The sequence below is a fragment of the Plutella xylostella genome, chromosome 23 (genome assembly GCF_932276165.1).
Source record: "Plutella xylostella chromosome 23, ilPluXylo3.1, whole genome shotgun sequence".
In the NCBI taxonomy this organism is placed as follows: domain Eukaryota; kingdom Metazoa; phylum Arthropoda; class Insecta; order Lepidoptera; family Plutellidae; genus Plutella; species Plutella xylostella.
This window is the reverse complement of record NC_064003.1, coordinates 6,480,382-6,500,191: the sequence shown is the minus strand read 5'-3', so window position 1 is coordinate 6,500,191 and position 19,810 is coordinate 6,480,382. Positions and strand designations below refer to the sequence as shown.

Here is a 19,810-nt window from a genome sequence, read left to right as displayed (position 1 = left end):
TGTGTTTTATGTACTTTAAATGTGTAACCGTGTATGGATTTCCTTACAAAAATAGACACCTTAAAGTGGCTTTAGTCAACAAGATAACGATACTTACCTATAGCCACGGGATACTTACATAACAGTATGCTGTAAGTAGGTAAAGCCGGTAATGGGGTGGTGGATGTAAGGGCTCTAATTCTGAGCAGCTGTGGGGCTTCCCTGGCCGGGGGCGGTGTCAGTGAGCCGCGAGCCGGGCCGCGCCATGCCGCCCGCCGCGCTCGGCGTGCTCGTCTGTGCAGCCTGGTACTACACCATACTAGCTGGTAAGTCACTTTGTGATCTTCTGAAGGAGGATTTAGAAAACCCGTAGCAAATGGTTTAGTTATTTGGCCCTACCTGGTTAGCAAACCCATTATGGCTAAATATCGGTTAATCAGATTTGGGTTTAAATGCCAGCATCCTGGTTAGTTAACGTGTACGCACATCACAAAACCATTTACACGCTAAAGTACAGCTAAGTGGTCCGAGTATGTGGGTTATACACGCATAAGCGAAGGGAGTAATTTACTTTCATTGGGGTCTTTATAAAGGGCTGGAAAACAAATGTGCGTGTTTGCGTGCTGTTGATGAGAGTGGGGACTGACCGCATAATTCAAGGGACATGGGGTAAAGTACCTACTGCTTGATTTTATGGTTTAATCAAACTAGATTTTAATCTGATTTCAGGGTTCTTCATACTGTACTGCCCTGTGTTGTATGTGATGTTCTTTAACCACAGATTGTACAGGAATCTTGCTGATACGCTTTTTGCGTTGTGGGAACTCTTTCCTGTGGTATGTTTCATTATTATGGATTTCTTTTAATGTTTTTCATTTACTTACTTTCTGAATGAATTATTGTACAGGATTTGGTGTAGCAGTAGATACAGCTAAAGAAAAGCTAAACTTATTATAATATTTATTGATCTTTTCATTATAAAATAATTACGATATCAATCGTCGCCTCTCATTATGAGCTCCATTTAACACTACATAGCTATAATCGGCTAATATGATAATCATAATTCCTATTATGTACCACATTCCAGGCGTTGTTCCAATGCTGTTGCAAAACCCAGCTGCACCACTATGGAGATTATGTGGACCGCGATGAGAACTGTATCATAGTGATGAACCACCGCACCAGGGTTGACTGGAACTACGTGTGGATAGCGCTGTACCACGCCACCCAGAAGAACGATGGTGCCGCAGATGAAACCCACAATGCAAGCAATACGAGCCGAGTTGACAGTCATACATTTGATGCTCGGTGCGAAGAATATGGCGCTTTGGATGCCATCGGTGGCGGCAAAGCTAAGATTAAGTTTGTGCTGAAAGATGAACTCAAGATGGTACCTGGTTTGGGTAAGTAAGTATTAGTACCTACTAACATTCACATTTAAACACTTTCGCCTTGTACCACCTTGTATGTACTTACGATCTCCCTTGAGTTGAACGCAGAGCTGCACGAAAATGTACTTAGGCAGGTACCTTTCTTCGTTGTTTAGTTTGAGTTCCACTGATAAAACATGACGTGTAAGTACTTATACAGGGTGTTAACTAGAATGCGTTTGAGCGGGAAATGGGGGTTAGTATTAGTCTAACCAAGCACGTTTCTAAGAAAAAAAACATCAGAATCTCGAATATTTATGTTTAAAGTCTAAAGTAAAGTGGAAAGTTTTACCTTAATCAAAAACATGGTCACCCTACACAAACACATAACCAATGAGACATTCGATTGCAAAAGAACACACACTGTAAATTTGTTATCAACTTCACTTTTCATAATTTATTTGATGTAACTATGATTGTAATTAATTACACAGTAGGTAATAACAATTATTAAATAAAATTGAAATTATTCATGGTGATTAATGACATACTAATCAACAATTAAACAGCTGATGTGCATAAAGTTTCATAGATCGTACAGAATACAATTTATGACTTTCTAGGAGCTCAGAACAATAATTAAACCTTTTTACTCAGAATAACGTTTTATTTTTCTTTTATTACCTAAAGATGCGTACAGACCGGCCCAACGAACGCCCAACGAACGCCCACCGATGGACATTTATCACATAATACAGGGGCAGATTGAGCAACGAAGGTCAACAAAACCCGTTCGTTGGCGTTCGTTTGGCCGGTCTGTATGCAGCTAAAGATAAAAGCCCACAATGCATAACAGGATGATAACAGGGTCTACTTCAATGACGAATTGGTTTACTTACACTCGCTCATCTCGATTTGTGTTGTGTACTTGCGATTGAGACGTCTTTGATGACGAATAGTACGGAAATCCTCATAATAAGTATGGCCTCACTTTAAATACCAGTAGAATAATAACAATCTCGCGTATCATAACCATCGAGTATTTATGATAGTCATTACCTTCTCTGTGGATCTAGTCTGTCAGTCAGTCATTGTTGTTTACTTGTTTACAATCATTTTTTACAATTATTACCTAAAAGGGAAAAGGTACCTACAATTCTATCTTTTGATTACCAAGCCTTGTTCCTCATTTCGTTTTATGTTGTGCTGTGCTGTGAATACGTGTGACCTATGTTATGAAGCATAAAATGAAAATGTTCTGTATTCATAAAAGATAATTGTGTATCAATAAAGTGATACTTATGGAGTAAAATGAAATGTCTACAATGGATTGGGTACTTTGAGTACCCAAAATCTCGGTAGGTACCTTGACGATATGGCTCCACGAGTGTGGTGCAGATGCACGCATACTTTTTTATTGACCTTGGCTTTGAATTGTTTGGCCTTGATCTTGGCTTTCAAGTTCATGGTCATTCTGTCAAACGTACCTGAATAGGGTGACTATGAAATTTTAAAATGTACTAAATAAAACTGTTTTATGTTGGTCAGCTTAAAGCAAATAAAATACGTTTTTTAATGTCTTATCGTGTTCAGTATCATCAGCTGTATCTACCATTTCCCGCTCCAACGCAATTAAGTTAACACCCTGTATATCAATTCAGTGATCCACTCGTAAAGCAATTTGAGGAGAGCAAATATACATTCCTTTTATTTTACTTATGTGATTCAGATTACTAACTCACTAGGTACCCAAGCGGTTTTCCGGTTTAAAAACATAATGACGTAACTTTACTAACGTCTATAAATCTAATGTTAAGGTCAAGGCAAGTTAAAAAATACAATTGATGACATAGATTTAAATCTCTAGCATCTCATTTTATTTTTCCTCGTAATTTATTATCTGGAGTAGTAGAATCACACTATCTTATCATATCAATTCATGGTTACGGTTGTTATAAAGAAATGCGTACAGACAAAACCTTCCTACTTCAGATGTTCGATAGAAAGGTAGATATGGATAAGTCTCGTGTTTTAGACTTATCATTTCATAGCCTCTGGCCTTGACTTAAATCTACGTAGTTTTTGCCACACTTTTTGTAGGACTTAGATCTACTTAGTTACCTTACTGATACGCTTACTGACCTACTGGGTATATTCCTAATATACCTCAGACGTTTTGCCACCTTATATTTCCTTGATTACCTTATGAATTCCTCAAGATTTGTTCACAGTTTACATAATCAAACTGGAATACTAAGTAGGTAGTTTTGAATGGCCTTTCTTGCCATTTACCTAGTAATAAGGGAAAGGTAACATGCTGTAAGGAAAAGCGATATACCTACCTAATTACTTATGGCAAATCAATCTGCTAGTCTTTTAAACATTCACCATACCTACCAATATCGATTTAGTTAGACCTACACCACAGAGAACAAACATAGACTACCCAGTACCCATCAACGGACTAAGTAGCTAACAGCAGCAAACATTCCTACACCGTTACTCCTCCTTCCAGGCTGGATCATGCAGCTGAACTTCTTCCTCTACGTGAAGCGGAGCTGGAGGGAGGACCAGCTGGGGCTGGCGCAGTTCACAGACTACTACCGGCGCGTGCGCAGCGGGTACCGCCTCGTGCTGTTCCCGGAGGGCACTGACCTCAGCGACGAGAATCGAAGGAAAAGTGACCGCTTCGCTGTGGCTAATAACTTATCGGTACTGAGGGGTTACCACTACAGAACATTAACAATTAACAATCCTAAAGCAGCGTGGCTTGCTTGTAAAATCTGACGTAACTTGTATGAATCTGACAGATGTTTGACAAGCCAAGCTGCTTATGTATTGATAATTAATTGCTAATGATGATGATTAGGGTAGCTGTTATGGGTCGATAGAAGCGTTTCATTGAAATGAGCCTCGCTATTTCCATCAATAGAACTATGCGTATGGTAGAACCCAATCGATAGATATCAGGTATTGGTAGAACCCAATCGATAGATATCATTCAAGTAACATTGTAGGTTTATGTTCATGAAAAGTTAAGCTAGTTAAATATCAATAAAGTTGCAGACCGGAAACTTATTCATTACACTCTAAAGTTACGCTAGCAACAGTATCCTTTGTACCCGCAACCTTTTGTTTTGGCAGTCGAAACTCGAAACCTTACGCGAATTCCCATGGATCTTATTGCCAGACCTGCCCAAACGAAGAACGTCTGAAGTCCAAATTCTTAATTTGGCAAATTGGTTATACTACGCACTAGGCCAGCGTCGTGGACTAGGCCTAAAACCCTGCCTTCATTGGAAGGAGTCCCGTGCGCCAGAAGTGAGGATGTTATGGGTCGTGATGATGGGGATGATATTCTTATTATTTCAGCATTTAGACTTCGTGTTGCACCCGCGGACCACGGGCTGGACGGTACTAGTCTCGCGTCTGCGCGGCGCGGCGCTGGCGGCGGTGTATGACGTCACGGTGGCGTACGATGCGCCGGCGCAGACCGAGGCCGACCTACTGAAGGGAAAACTGCCGAAACATGTCTACTTTCATTTCAAAAGGTAAGACGCGATACTGGATTTTACCTGAGTATTGTTATGCATGTTCGATATAATACACTCACGTGCAATGAAAAAGTTCACTGCCGTTGATGTTCCATATGTCAATGGAACTTTTTTATTGCTCGTGAGTGTACCTAATATAATGGATCACGTTCGAACACTGATAAAAGCTCAACCTACAATTTATTTTTTTGCTTGCCTACAACGTGTAGCTTAAGTTGAGGCTAAGATAAATATAATCAAGTGTTCAGTGTCTTGTGGTTAACCATTCATGTATACTTAAGTTACGGCTGATTAAGTAGCAACTACATTGACATTAGACCGTCAATTATCATTAACTTAACAAGCAATTCATGGTCGAGGTCGGGGGTATTATTTACTTGTGAATAATAAATTGATCAATACATTTCAGATATCTATTCTATTCTAAGAGGGAGCGAAGTTCCCGTACGTGACTCTCTCGAGTGGAACTTCTTTTAAATATCCCCTATTATCACACATTACAGATATCCCATAGAGCGGCTTCCTGAGGAAGAAGATCAGCTCAGGGTGTGGCTGAACGATCGCTGGCGTGAGAAAGAATACAGTCTGAGGCAGTTTCACAACAATGGTGAGCAAACAAACAACGGGAAGCCATAACATAAAGTTGACAACAATTCTGTAAAAGAAAACAGTTTCCTGGATGTGTGGGTCGTATGTCGTTTAACAGAAAAGTGTCTGTAAAACTGGATGGTGACGCAAAAGTAGACTTCTGGATAATTGAAGCAGAAAATTACATTATTTTCTGTCTGATATGGTAATGGCTTAATTTCAAACGTCTCTTGTTGGACCATATCATTTTCAAAGAATATTTTGTCTAGCTTTCCTTTTGATATTTAAATAAACGTGTTAAATGTACTTAATAGATAATAATGTAAAATTTTGTTTCAGGAAATTTTTGTGACTCATTGAACAGAACACCTACTGAAAGAAAACCTCGATCGCTGAAAACTGCAAAATTAGCTTTTGTGTTTTGGAGTTTTATAGATTTACTGTTTATGTACTCAATATTTTACAGTATGGTCTTCCAGTTCTGGGTGCTTTACCACAGCCTTCTCTTCACATTTGTTACTTGGTGGTTCGGTGGATTCCACAACATTCAATACAAAATACTTGAAATGTCAAAGAAATAATTTTAAACCGTGATAATTATGTGTGATGTAAAGTAGTTTATTCATTTCTATGTATAAGGTTTCAGTAACATTGAATTTTATGTAAGTAGATAAAATTGTAAATTGGGAGGAAAATGTGAATTCTCCGCAAGGCCAAAATAAGATAAAGCGTAGGTTACATAGGTCTTAATAGTAAATTATGTAGAATATATCCTATTTATCACATACATTCCTATATTTTGAACATAGGATAGGTAGAGGTACTCTAGTTGTGGTAGATTTACTATAGGTATTTAAAAATACATTAGAATTCCTTACTATCACGCAAAACTTGTGTTCATAAAATAATAAATCATATATAAAATTACCTTAGATATTCTAAATTATATTTACTTATCCTAACTAGGTACTTATTAGAAATACTCATATTTAATACCTAGTTACATTAGTCGAACTCTGGTTCTATTTCAATTGATTTACTCTTTTTTTCTTCCCTCTGACTAATTGTATTCAAGAGCACTATATTTTTAGTTTCTGGTAGGAAACAACTTAGAATAGCAGCTACTAAAGCTAACGAACTAAATACTAAAATGGACACCCACTCAATCCCAATGTTCACTACGAAGGGGGCGATAAAACCGCCAACTCGGGCAAACACCGACGCAAATCCTAAGGCAGAGTTTCTGATCACAGTAGGGAACACTTCTGAACAATTGAGGTACACTTGAACAAAAGCATTGTACGCTGAGATCTGGCTAACAATAGCGAGGGTTAAATTGGCTCCAGTCATGTCACTGGGTATGAATATGAAGACGAGGAGTGCCAATCCTGTCACAGCGAAGCTGAATATGACAGCGGCTTTTCTCTTAAAGTACAGAGCGCCGATGACACAAATTATAAGGCCAGGCGCTAGTGCTGCGGCTGAGAGGATCACATTGAGGTAGAGGTCCCCTGGCAGCCGCCCGATGTACTGGTTGACTCCGAAGAACGTGTGGGAAGTGCAGAACCACACCACCGCCGTGATGATGGTGTACAGACGGATCTTCGGCGTCTTGAACAGGTCTAGATAGGAGCCGCGGTACTGTGTCTCATTTATTGAGTCCCGGTCGATTTTGTTCACTATGCTCGCTATGTTCTCTGTGGGCAGCTTGTTTCTGAAATGGCAAAATGATAAGATTAATGTCGTCGTCATTGAACGGAGTCACTGTTCTTTCTAAATCAAATAATAAATGGATACTAACTTTTTAGCAATGAACGTCAAAACTCTAATGGCCTCCTCGTTCTGGCCGACTGTGATAAGCCAGCGCGGCGATTCCGGCAGCAGCCAGTAGAACGATATAGTAATAATCCAGGGAATCGACGTGATGAGTTGCAGATGCCTCCACTCGCGCACGAAGTATGCGATCATGGGTAGGAAGAGGTATCCGGACATGTAGGACACTTCGATGAGGCCGATGATGTAGGGCACAAAGGAGGTTCCGCTCAGCTCGATGAGGTGCACGTAGCAGCACAGCATAGTGCCCCCGAGTGAGACGCCGATGAAGAAGCGGCTGGCTATGAACATCCAGAACTGCGGGACCACGGCGGAGACGATCACGCTGACGGCTTCCAGGAATAACGCGAGGACGACTGCCGTCTTGCGCCCGTGTCTGTGGACATGCTCGACGTTATAATCATGCTAATAATACAAGATAGATACAAAATTATTTCAACGTTAAATTTTTCCCACTGAATCCTACAATGGCCGCAAAAACCCTTATGTTGGCTAGCGATACGGTTAGATTAGTAACAAAAAGGTTTGATATGTAGTAGGTTTCAAATAATAAATAAGAACTGCTCTTATACTCTGTCTTATACTTAATTAGAATTTGCATGTAGCAAAATGATTGGAATACTTACTCACCTAAAATAAGTAGTAACCGATAATAATGCCATTGGCATCGCTAAGAACGTAAACAACTGTTAAAGTCAGTCAGCCAGTTGATTTTGGTCTGTATTTTGTTTTATTACTTCTATGGTCTGGTAGGTGTTCACGCTTAAATGGCTTGATGATTGTTGGCATAAATATGTACATAATTTTATTAAGTATATCGGACTAATAAGATAATCGGACGGAGGAATACCTACCACGGCTACGACTACCAATAGTGAGGACAAAAAAAGACAATAAAAACAGTTGCACCTGTCATTGGGCGCCAAATTAAAAACGATGTCGTTATTTATTGAGTGGGTTAACGACTGTCTCTGTAGTGTAGTCCAATTATTCACGGTCACGATTGCAAATCTTATACACGGTTGAAATATTATTATCAAGATAAGTCTCAGAAAAAGATAACACAACAGGGAGAAACGTATAACTCCTAACATAAAAACATAACAATTTACCAAACCTATATTTGATACACTCAGGTATCAACGAATGCTTTTTGTCTGTTAAGTAAACCTACTTAGCTATTATCGCTTACAATCTTTTTAAACCCTACAAGCCGGTAGTGGTTGGATGAAGAATGAAAGAGCCAGAGAACGGACAGTAGTGAACGATTACGGGCTAATTGTTCGGGACAAGAATAGAATATAATTTATGTCTTGTTCATAATAAATAAATAGTCACAGGAAGTAAGGAAGCCAGCGCCATCTAGTAGGAAATAGTATAACTAAGTAGAACGATAGCCTACTAACAGACAACGCAGTTACTCTACTTGGCAACAGATGGCGTTGAAAGTCTAGATGATTCTCGTACATTCCGGAACTCTCCATAGCATTCCACAGTTTTCGAGAGATTTCTATATTCGATAGAGAACAGTATAAAAGGCGACGCTTGCGCCTCACAGTCAATCAGTCTAATAGTAAATAGTGAACAGAACAGTTCAAACAGAAAATAGCAATCAGTCTAATAGTAAACAGAGAACAAAACAGTTCTAACAGTGGATTCAGTTAAAAAGCAAACAGTGAAGAAAGAACAAGAAGAAAAACAAGCAAGCAACAGCTCTAGCTCTCTCATTTCCTGCCGGTGATCGCAACGAAGCTTTTTCATTCCTCTTCCGCTGCCGTGAAGAAGGAATACCCCCGCACATTTGGTCCTTCGAGCCGGATACTTCGTCGTTGCAGGAAGTCGGATCAAGAATGCCGATCACCACGAGAGCCGCCGCCGTCGCCGCTGCCGCTGCCGACGCCGCTGTCGCTGCCGCTATCGAGGCCGCCGACGATGCCGCTGGGCCTGCCGCTGCCGGTGCCGCCGCCGCTTCTGTCTCCGCCACGCCCACAGAAACCTCTTCCGCTGCCGTGAAGAAGGCCGGAGCAGAAGCTCTCACCACCGCTGCTGCCGTGTCACAGAAACCCCAGCCCGTCGCCGCGTCGTCACAGAAGTGCAAGTCGAAGAGTAGTAAGTCTGCGCGTGCGCTGCGAATAGCTCGAGCCAAGGAAGAGATGCTGAAAATACAACTCGAGCTCGCCGCCGCACGCATCGCCGTCTTGGAAGCAGAAAGTAGTGAAGACGAAGATGAAGAGCAGTCGGAACACGCGACTGAAAGTTGGAACAAAGTGGAAGAGTGGCTGAAACAAACGGGAGTGCCACCACAGCTACAAGCTCCGCCGCCCGCACCCTGCGCCCCCGCCGGTGTCACCCCCGTTGCTGCCGCCCCTGTCGTCGTCGCCGCCGCGGCCGCCCCCGTCGTCGTCGCAGCCGCCACTGCCGCCGCGCCTGCACACGCCGCCCACGTCGCCGCGGCCGCCCCCGTCGTCGCAGCCGCCACTGCCGCCCCCGTCGCCGCGGCTGCACACGCCGCCCCCGTCGCCGCGGCCGCCCCCGATGCAGCCGCCACCACCGCCGTGCCTGCACACAGAGTCGCCCCTGCCACGGTGCTGCCGCCTCGCTCATCATATTCACAGCCGGATACGTACTGCGAAGACCCACAGAAAAGAAGCCAACCGCAACAGTACGTCCCAGCCGCAGCGAGCCAGCAACAGAACATCGACCTCTCCGAGCTGGCATCTGCAATAGCGCTAGCCGCGCAGGCCGGGCAGAGGGCTGTACTGCGCTACCACACGGAGCTACCGTACTTCGCCAGCTCTCACCACGAGTGGCTGTCATTCCGTGCCGCATATTACGAAACAGCAGAGGACTTCACCGAGACTGAAAACGTGGCAAGACTACGACGAAGCCTGAGAGGAAGAGCCAAGGAAGCAGTCGAGAATCTGCTAATATTGAATGCACGCGCCACAGACATCATGCGCGCTCTGGAGTCTCGCTTCGGCCGCCCCGACTCCATCGCCATGTCCGAACTCGACCGCCTGCGTGCGCTGCCGCGCCTCACGGACAACCCGCGCGATGTCTGCGTGTTCGCCAGCCGCGTGCTCAACGTCGTCGCCAGTTTGCGGGCGCTCGACCGCACACACTACCTCTACAGCCCGGAGGCCACGAAGATCACGATAGAGAAGCTGACGCCCGCCATACGCTACCGATGGTTCGACTACGCCGCCACTCAGACTACAGAAGAGCCGGACCTACTGAAGCTCTCCAGATTTCTACAGAGAGAAGCCGACCTCTGCGGGCCCTACGCACAGCCAGAGACAGAACCCACAGAGCACAGTCAAAACAGAATGCAGAGAGCTTACACCACAGCGGCCACAGTCTCTAAAATAGGAAAATGCCGCCACTGCGCCACAGAGGGACACAACATTACTGAGTGTCCAGAGTTCCAAGAAACAGATGTGAACTCGCGATGGGAAATAGCCAAATCGCAGCGACTATGTTTCCGATGCCTTCGCTACAAGAATAAAACCCACAGTTGCAAGCGAAACCGCTGCGGAGAAGATGGCTGCAATTACTTCCATCATAGATTGCTGCACTTCACAAGATCAACGGTCACAGCAACAGAAACCGAACCGGAAACGAAGATGAACGAAACTGTATCGTCGATGTGGTCGCCGCGCAAAACACACGCGTATCTGAAGATCTTACCTGTCAAGATCGTCGGACCGGCGGGAGAGGTACACACGCACGCTCTGCTCGACGATGGCTCTACCGTGACGCTCATAGACGCGGCCATAGCGAAACAGGCGGGCCTCACGGGCCCCATCGAGCCGCTCAACATAGCCGCCATCGCCGACACCAAGATGAACGCGTGCCATTCTCGCCGCGTCAAAGTGACTCTTCAGGGAGAACGCGCACAGTACACGATTAACGCACGGACTATCGACAACATTCGACTCTCCGCACAGACGGTAAAATATGAAGACCTTCGAAATTGTGCTCATCTCCCTGACATCGCTCACCGCCTGAAGTACGAAGCAGCAAGACCAAAGATCCTCATCGGTCAGGATAATTGCCATCTTCTCATCGCGAGCGAGGTGCGCCAAGGACAACAGGATGAACCCGTCGCCTCACACACGCCTCTAGGCTGGGTTCTTCACGGAGCGCACACGAGGATGGTGGACAAGAAACACCATAGAGTCAACTGCCAGACTACGCGTGAAGATGACTTGTGTGAGCCAGTCATCGTGCCCACACACCCCCACAGCAACTTGGAGGAACGCGCCATCAGTACTCTCGACAAGCGTACAGAACATACAGAAGCATCACGTTCATATCGCCATTACGCCGCCCGTCGCCACGCCGCAATCGAAGGTACAGTCCACGACAGGCGATGGGCATCGAAGATGAACGTGAGCAGCACAGCTACGCGAGATGTACACAGACTCAAAAGGCGCCCCCACAGTGTGGTTCAGACTAGAGCCACAGATCAATGCCACAGACGAAGTGAACCGCCGCGCCACCGCAGCCGCCGCAGCCGCCGCCACCGCCGCCCCCGTCGCCGAGAACCACTAATGATAGAGCCTACAGGGAGCGACGAGCGAGCTGGCCATCCTGCCCTCCGAGCCTGCGGAGCCAGACGTCCCTCACCGAGATCTGCAATGACGACCACGGCGTCAATGCACGGCGGGAGTAATGTTCGGGACAAGAATAGAATATAATTTATGTCTTGTTCATAATAAATAAATAGTCACAGGAAGTAAGGAAGCCAGCGCCATCTAGTAGGAAATAGTATAACTAAGTAGAACGATAGCCTACTAACAGACAACGCAGTTACTCTACTTGGCAACAGATGGCGTTGAAAGTCTAGATGATTCTCGTACATTCCGGAACTCTCCATAGCATTCCACAGTTTTCGAGAGATTTCTATATTCGATAGAGAACAGTATAAAAGGCGACGCTTGCGCCTCACAGTCAATCAGTCTAATAGTAAATAGTGAACAGAACAGTTCAAACAGAAAATAGCAATCAGTCTAATAGTAAACAGAGAACAAAACAGTTCTAACAGTGGATTCAGTTAAAAAGCAAACAGTGAAGAAAGAACAAGAAGAAAAACAAGCAAGCAACAGCTCTAGCTCTCTCACTTCCTGACTGGTGAACATAGAAGAAGTCTTTCATTCCTGATCCCTGCCCGCCGTACTTCCCTCAACCAGAATAGGTGCACCCCGCACACTAATGATGTTCACTATGACAAAACCCTTACCTGTCAGAAATGTGTCCATATATGAGGCTCCCCGCCAGGATCCCTGCCTGCAGCACCGACTGCGCGAAGCTAGCCAGCGTGCCGCGCTCACAGATCAGATTCCATGTCGTCGTCACAGAGTCCACGATGGTACTCGTGTCATACACTGGGTTCTCACACGGGCAAATGTTCGTAGCATTATTCGAAGGGTCGTCCAAACACGTGTATTCGACATTGGGCAGGATGAAGACGACATTGGTGAGCTGGAACTCGGCCGGGAAGCGGCCCAGTGTGATGAGGATCAGGATCCAGGTTTGGTACCAGCCGAACCGACCGATGGCTCGCTCTATCGGGTCATTCGTCATGATTTACCTGTAATGGAATAAATATTGAAAGTAATAATGTAATTATGTAAGTACTCAACTAAGTATAATGATTAATGACCTACATTGTAGTTAGTCTCGTGACAAGAGTCTTTTATGGACACGTGGAGCCTACCTACTTGATAAAATATTTGAAATTGCACAAAATTATAAATTTTGCTAGATTTCCTATATCTTGGGCAGACTCTTATGCACTAGGTCACTAGACAATCGATTGATGTGTGGTGTGTGATTGTACCTAGTATGTACATTATAAACGTTGTCTATCCCTGTGTGAACTAACAGACAATGTAATAATTATTTAAGTGTAATGAAAATGTATGTGTTACTTTTCCGATAAAAGATTAGTTTTCATCGAGAGTTCGAATACCAAAATGCATTTAGTATTTCTTGTGTGCCTACTACCTACGTAGTCTCCTTACAATGTACCTAACTTACTACCTGGCCAAAACTGGTTAAGTTTTTTAACGACTGGTACCGATAAATTGATTAATTTGTTCGGATAAGTTGTTCTACTCGTATATCTTTTAATTTTATAAAATAAATCTTACCTATATATTTTATTATAACTTTATTAACTATTTCTATTTGTGATTGTGATTACTAAAAGTTACCTAAACTTAGGTATTAAATCCATTTCATCCTAAATCAGAGCAGTTTTTTTGCTACGCTATTTAATATTCAAGTTAAGATATAGATGTTTACGTAACGACAAAAACACGTGTAGGAAGGTATATTTAGATTTATTTTTATATAAAAAGATCGTTTCTGACTTATAAATACGTGATACAATGAAGATATTATAGAAAACATCTGAGGAGCGCCGGATTGTTTGTGTCAATAATGATAATGATAGATATAGTGTAGTGCACATTATCTCGATATTATCTCTTTTACAATCTCTACCTGTCGATGGAATAATGATAATCATGTAATAATTATAGTAGCATTGTATACGCAGTGCTTAGACGGCCTAGGTAAGTAAGTACGTAGATACCTATGCCTAGTAATTTCATATTTAATCAATCATAGTTTCCTCTTGAAGCCTAACATAAACTCAAGGTTATAAATTAATATAACCACTAAATTCACATGGCAATATGATCAGCTACCAGCTGCCATTAATTGTTGCCCAAAAATATGATTAATGAGTTAGCATTGATGTTAATAGGCTTAATTAAAAAACAAGAACTTACGAATCTTATGATCTGCCGCTCCAATCAGTAAACCTCAGTTCCAGCCGCTAAAAACACTCCCACTGCTACTGTCATCGTCACGCGAACCAAAAATAACTAGTTTTTTAATTGTTTTAGTTAAATTATTAAACGAAACCCGGTAAGGTATTTTATGGTGCCAGAGTTACAGGACTTTTGCAACACAACACAAGCCACATAACACTAGCTACCAGTCACAAAAAACTATGTGAAAATATTGACTTTTTGTTTCTTATTGGTTAAATGTTGTTAATCACAATAACAATACGTGAGACGCACGTGCCGTCAACGTTAACGTGCCGTCTAGTACGTGTGGCTCGGTCGCCGGCGCGGCTGCACTGACTGACTGAGGGGAAGTCAAGTAACAGCCAGGCGGATTGAACCACCGAGCGAGCGCCCGCGGTGACGGTGGTCCTACCTGGGGCGGCGTGGAGGGTTCCTCCAACTTCAAAAAAATAACGAACGAGAGCTGTCATTATATCGGCTCGTTTAATGCAATGCAACGAAACTCTGAAACTTCGTTAACTTGTAAGCTAGAGTGAAATTTCTTGTATACGAAGCCTTGCCTTGGGCTGCTAGTTCGCATCGCAGGTAGTTCCACATATGGGTATATTATTATCATGATTGACATGATATTGGCTTAATTCCGTAAGTGTACGGCGGGGATATTGTCGGCTTTCAGTAATTTCAGGCATTTTATTAATTGTTCAGCACTATTTTATTCTTCTTTTGATCTTCTTCATATCTTGTTGATAAAAAAAAACTATTAGAGCTGTTTACCAGGGTCTGTCACCGTGATAAAAGGATGGCCATTAAGATCAGCGTCACTCATGACTCGGCTTAAGTAGTTAGGCTCCCATCTATGAATATAAAATACCTATAATCATAGGTATACCCAGCGTGGTGTTAAGTTTATGAGGATTCATTACAAGTTATATAACTGCCCCTATTTACTCAAAGCTTGTGTTATGAATGACTGGACAAGGCCAAGGGCTAAAAATCGATAACAGGCTTACCTTAGGTTCGAACGGAATTCATGATATTATATTAATACACTTCATATGACGTCATTGTGTAATTTTAGACATTCTTTACAGAGACCGTTAAAAAATTACAGGGTGTTTATTTGATTTCACTGGATAAATTTGACAAACTTAATAACATTCCCAAGACACAAAAGGGTATACTTAAAAGAAAGCAATAATTCATAACTTATTAAGTAAATATTTTTTTGAGTTGACCACTTGCCTATTTGCTTGCTATACTTACCACCTTTGAAACATCCTATATCCTAACTAATATTATAAATGCGAAAGTAACTGTGTCTGTCTGTTACTCTTTCACGCCAAAACTACTGAGCGGATTTGAATGAAATTTGGTATACATACGGTTTAGACCCTGGGAAAGAACATAGGCTACTTTTTATCCCGGAATTCCCACGGGAAAACTTTTTAAGGCGAAGCGAAGCGCGCGGGAACAGCTAGTTTAAGATATTTTCTTTTCTACTGGCAATTATATTATATTATTATAATAATTTAATATAATAATAAAAAATAGCATTTCAAGTAGGTACACAGTAAAATTTATATTACTTATTGCATAATTACAATGCTTTGAACTTGGACATATATTTATTTATACTTATGGTAGACGTATACTTAGAATATTAATCATGAAAAGGTATTACAGGCACTGAAATACCCACTTTCAACAACCTTCCATTTACTGTATAGTGTTACAAACTTATCTGTTCCGGTGACAGTTCAAGTAAATGTCTAATATTTCTTAATTTTATAATGTTTTAACACGTTCACGGACAATCCGTCGAGAGCCGTAATTAAATGTCCTTGCAATATGACTACGCGCCTGTGGCCGTCCAACTTCTATTAGTTAAAACGGACGATCTGTTAACAGCCGTTTCATTTCCATAGTCTTAACAGGAGATACATGGTTTAATGTCGTATTGTGCTAATTCATTTGTTTCTAGGTGTCATAACAAACAAGTTGTGGGGGGGTTCTTTTGCCCACACATAAGTGAACTTTATAGTGACATACCGCCTGTAGCCGTAACCGTTACAAATACAAATAATCTTCCAAAATTTTGGTGTCACGGCGCGAGCGTCGCGGAAATATTGTGTAAAACGTGTGGTGGGCTGGTAATTTTGTGGCAAATTACCAGGTAAATAAATGATGAATCAATAAAAAAATAAACTGATTTGCATATAGGATACCTTACTATTCGATTTAAATACTATAATTACTTAAATAGAGCATAGAAAAGCGAATATAAAACTGTAATGTGGAACGAAAATAATTGTGTTTTTGTCGATGTACCTTTTGTATACTCTTAGTACATCACCTTTATTTTTTTAAATGGTATGCAGAAATTATAAACTGAGGTCTGGAAAGCGTACAAACATTTTTGAAGAGGATTCGGACCTATAAAATAACTGCCGGTAACGCCTGTAGCCGTAGATGTCACTATACGCATTGTTCGATATGCATGATGTGGCAAACCGCTTATAGACGATACCGTCTATGGCCGTAACTGTCACATTACGTAAATAAAATATAGTGAAATATGACAATACGTTTCAAGGCGTAACGATAAAATGTATGGGATTTTTAGGTGTCATATCAAAATATTTCCCAATCTTCAATTGTCCGTGAACGTGTTAAGTTTGCCCGTAGTGGTAATTTGCCCTTGAGGTTTTAATAAACCCATCTAATCCATATCAATATACAATTAATTAGTAAGTAATGAGATATGGATCAATTTAGTTCACTCTCACCGGAACAGATAAGTTTGTGGCACTATAAATTACTTTCAAACATCGCGGTGACAGCATACCAGCTATAACTGGAGTTTGTCACCGATTTGATAAAAAGAAGCTAGACTGCTTCGTAATTATTTCAATACTTTATCTGTGGTCTTTTCAGGTGTGTCATTAGTTTTTTTCCATTTGTTTAATCGAATTCATTAATACAATATCTTTGGTTTCTGGTAAAAAGCAGCATAAAATTGCAGCTAGCAACGCGAACGAGCTAAACAATACAATAGATATCCATTCAACTCCAATATTGACCACAAATGGAGCAATGAGCCCGCCAAATCTGGCCATAGTCGAGCCAAAGCCTAGTGCCGAGTTCCTAATTACTGTCGGAAAGATTTCAGCTGAAAACAAATAAACCTGGATAAACGCAGTAAAGATCCCTGTTTGTCCCACAATGGCGCACGCAACAGACAACACGGCCATTGATTTAGGAATAACTAAGAAAAGAAGCAGAGAAAAAGCTGAGATACAGAAGCTTAAAACTATGCTAACTCTTCTTGAAAATAGGAGAGCTCCTATGATAGTGATGACGAGGCCGGGAGCGAGGGCGAGTGAGGACAGCATCACGTTGAGATGCATGTTGCCATCGAGCCGGCCGATGTACTGGTTCACTCCGTAGAAGACAAAGGTGACGGAAAACCACACGAGGGCAGAGATGATGGTGCACATGCGGATCTTGGGAGTCCTGAACAAATCCAAGTAGGACCCCTTTTGCTCCTGAGCCGCGTTCAAAGATTCATTCTCGATTTCGTTTACGATTTCCTCGATATTCTCCGTTGGCATGCTGTTTCTGTAAATAAATGGAGACTAGAATTATTTCTGGTTGTAATTTATACTGAGTAAGTATTTGTGTTAACTGTTTATTATAAGAATCAGGTAACTATTTGCATTATTTGTTGTGAAAGTAAAGGTTACTTACTTTTTCGCAATGCGAGTGAGAAGGCCGATAGCCTCTTGCTTCTTGCCAGCCGTGATCAGCCACCGCGGCGACTCGGGCACTGCCCAGTACAGAAACACGAACACCCACGGCAGTGACGTCACCAGTTGCAAGTGTCTCCAGTCCCTTACAAAGTAAGCTATCACAGAGATCAGGAAGTAGCCAATGATGTAGGACGCTTCTATCAGCGCCATCAGATACAGCCTGAAGGATTTTCCACTCATTTCTATTAAGAGCACGTAGCAACAGACCATCGTGCCGCCCACTCCCACCCCGCAGCATACTCTCAGGACGCAGAACATCCAGAACTCCGGGACTGCGGCTGAAGTGGCCACACTGATGACTGAAACCGACAGTGACAAATGAACTGCGGTTTTGCGTCCATACCTGAAAAAAAAACAGGTAAGTACTTAATTATAAATTAACTTCTTACGAGAGATTTATATGGACTATGGACTGAAATATGGACTAAGCATGAAGACGTTATACCATTGTATATTTTTTCTAAACAAACCACATCTACAACAGCCCCGGCCACGGCAATCGGCGTTAGTTTTTGTACCTACCTACCTGTATGCCCCTTAGTTAAGCCATGTTAATCGATATGCGCTTATCAAATTAGCAAAATATTGCATATTACGTATAAGTAAGTTATTATCAGTTGGACAGGATGACTTCGATCCGACACAACGCAAATTTTAAATTTTGCATTGAGTTATCTCTGATGCTTACTATTTATTATCTGTTAAGGTGTCTGAGGCGTAAATTTATCTCCCTCAGTTTGTAATACAACTGGGTGCCTACGTAGTTTCTATATTTTTTATCATTAGGTATGTACATATACTCACCTAATTTGAATTATCTTGATAACATACAGTTAATTAATAATTGTAGGTAGGTATTTGCCTATAATTAAACTAACTTGTGTGAGCATTTTTTGGTCTACTCACCTTTGTTTGAGTAATGTATTCAGGGACTTAATCCTACATCGATTTAATTACCGTGTTAACGTGTACCTTTGCTATCCTTTAAACCACTACGTAGCTGTTTTTACCCTGAGCTTTAAGATTTCTATAAACTTACTTGTCAGATATGTATCCGAAGCCCAAGCTTCCCAGCAGTATACCAACTTGCAGCATGGACTGCGCTACACTTGCCAAGTTCTTCCTTCCACATATCAGATCCCAAGTAGTTACTGCAGAACTAGTCATAATGCTTTGATCGTACTCTGGCTGGTTGCAAGGACAGACATTCGTCAAGTTGGACGTGACATCGTCTCGACAAGTGTAATCCACACTCGGTAGGATGAAAACCACATTTGTTATCTGAAACTCTGTCGGTAATCTGCCAATGCCTATGAGGATGAGTATGCATATTTGATACTTCCCGAATCGACCGATAGCTTTCTCGATGGGGTCTACAGCAGTCATGTTTGTAGATTTCTCTTGCTTTTCTCCAGAGTTTGTCATAATTTGCATTTAGATAAATATATGAAAATTAATGCTAGAATTAAAAACATGTAAGTTAATTAAGGGAATTTTTCGTTTGTATCTGGGCAGTTCTTCTTTTTAACCTACATAATGGATAAAAAATTATCCCGAATTTGAAAAAAATAACTTTAGCTTTTTGGTGAACTCTTATAATTTTTATGATAGCTACATTTCTATTCTATCGAAAAAGGTGGTTGGCCGCGAAGTTTAAGTATTTTTTCAAGATTTTCAGAACATAATACGTGGATAAGGCAAAGAAAATTACACCTTCGTCACAGAATCTTTTATTTTATTTTAACGAAATAGTCTTCGTCGATTAAAATGAAACTTTTTTGATACGTTAATAAACAAAATACCATTTTAGAAAACATATGAAAGAATGGATTTTTAGTTATAACAAAATA

The 19,810-nt window shown here is 41.8% G+C and overlaps 3 protein-coding genes across 3 annotated transcripts; 1 reads left to right on the top strand and 2 right to left on the bottom strand.

Annotated features, from left to right (window-relative positions):
• Nucleotides 1-6,421, top strand: LOC105386713 (lysocardiolipin acyltransferase 1). Its single transcript, XM_011557329.3, has 7 exons — nt 1-305; nt 709-815; nt 1,070-1,385; nt 3,868-4,064; nt 4,725-4,903; nt 5,410-5,513; nt 5,834-6,421. The coding sequence occupies exons 1-7, from the start codon at nt 245-247 to the stop codon at nt 6,073-6,075; spliced, it is 1,206 nt and encodes a 401-aa protein (XP_011555631.3). The 5' UTR covers nt 1-244; the 3' UTR covers nt 6,076-6,421.
• LOC105386712 (organic cation transporter protein-like) lies at nt 6,105-14,524 on the bottom strand. The gene is made up of 4 exons (XM_011557328.3): nt 14,128-14,524; nt 12,570-12,920; nt 7,296-7,703; nt 6,105-7,208 (listed from the first exon to the last, which is right to left on the bottom strand). The coding sequence occupies exons 2-4, from the start codon at nt 12,911-12,913 to the stop codon at nt 6,500-6,502; spliced, it is 1,461 nt and encodes a 486-aa protein (XP_011555630.3). The 5' UTR covers nt 12,914-12,920; nt 14,128-14,524; the 3' UTR covers nt 6,105-6,499.
• A 1,180-nt stretch (nt 14,525-15,704) lies between these two features.
• Nucleotides 15,705-19,408, bottom strand: LOC105386714 (organic cation transporter-like protein). The gene is given in 5 exon segments (XM_048629460.1): nt 15,705-15,874; nt 16,964-17,096; nt 17,098-17,769; nt 17,899-18,303; nt 19,000-19,408. Coding segments are annotated over 4 exon segments (1,515 nt in total). The 5' UTR covers nt 19,395-19,408; the 3' UTR covers nt 15,705-15,874; nt 16,964-17,053.
• Nucleotides 19,409-19,810: the final 402 nt, after the last annotated feature.

Excerpts from the sequence above, each read along its gene's own strand:
- LOC105386713 (XM_011557329.3), top strand. The coding sequence starts at position 245 with ATGCCGCCCGCCGCGCTCGGCGTGCTCGTCTGTGCAGCCTGGTACTAC. Across the intron at positions 1,386-3,867 it reads CAAGATGGTACCTGGTTTGG|GCTGGATCATGCAGCTGAAC; the intron begins GTAAGTAAGTAT and ends TCCTCCTTCCAG. Across the intron at positions 5,514-5,833 it reads GAGGCAGTTTCACAACAATG|GAAATTTTTGTGACTCATTG; the intron begins GTGAGCAAACAA and ends ATTTTGTTTCAG.
- LOC105386712 (XM_011557328.3), bottom strand. The coding sequence starts at position 12,913 with ATGACGAATGACCCGATAGAGCGAGCCATCGGTCGGTTCGGCTGGTAC. Across the intron at positions 7,704-12,569 it reads TATGGACACATTTCTGACAG|ACACGGGCGCAAGACGGCAG; the intron begins GTAAGGGTTTTG and ends GCATGTCCACAG. Across the intron at positions 7,209-7,295 it reads TTGACGTTCATTGCTAAAAA|AAACAAGCTGCCCACAGAGA; the intron begins GTTAGTATCCAT and ends TTGCCATTTCAG.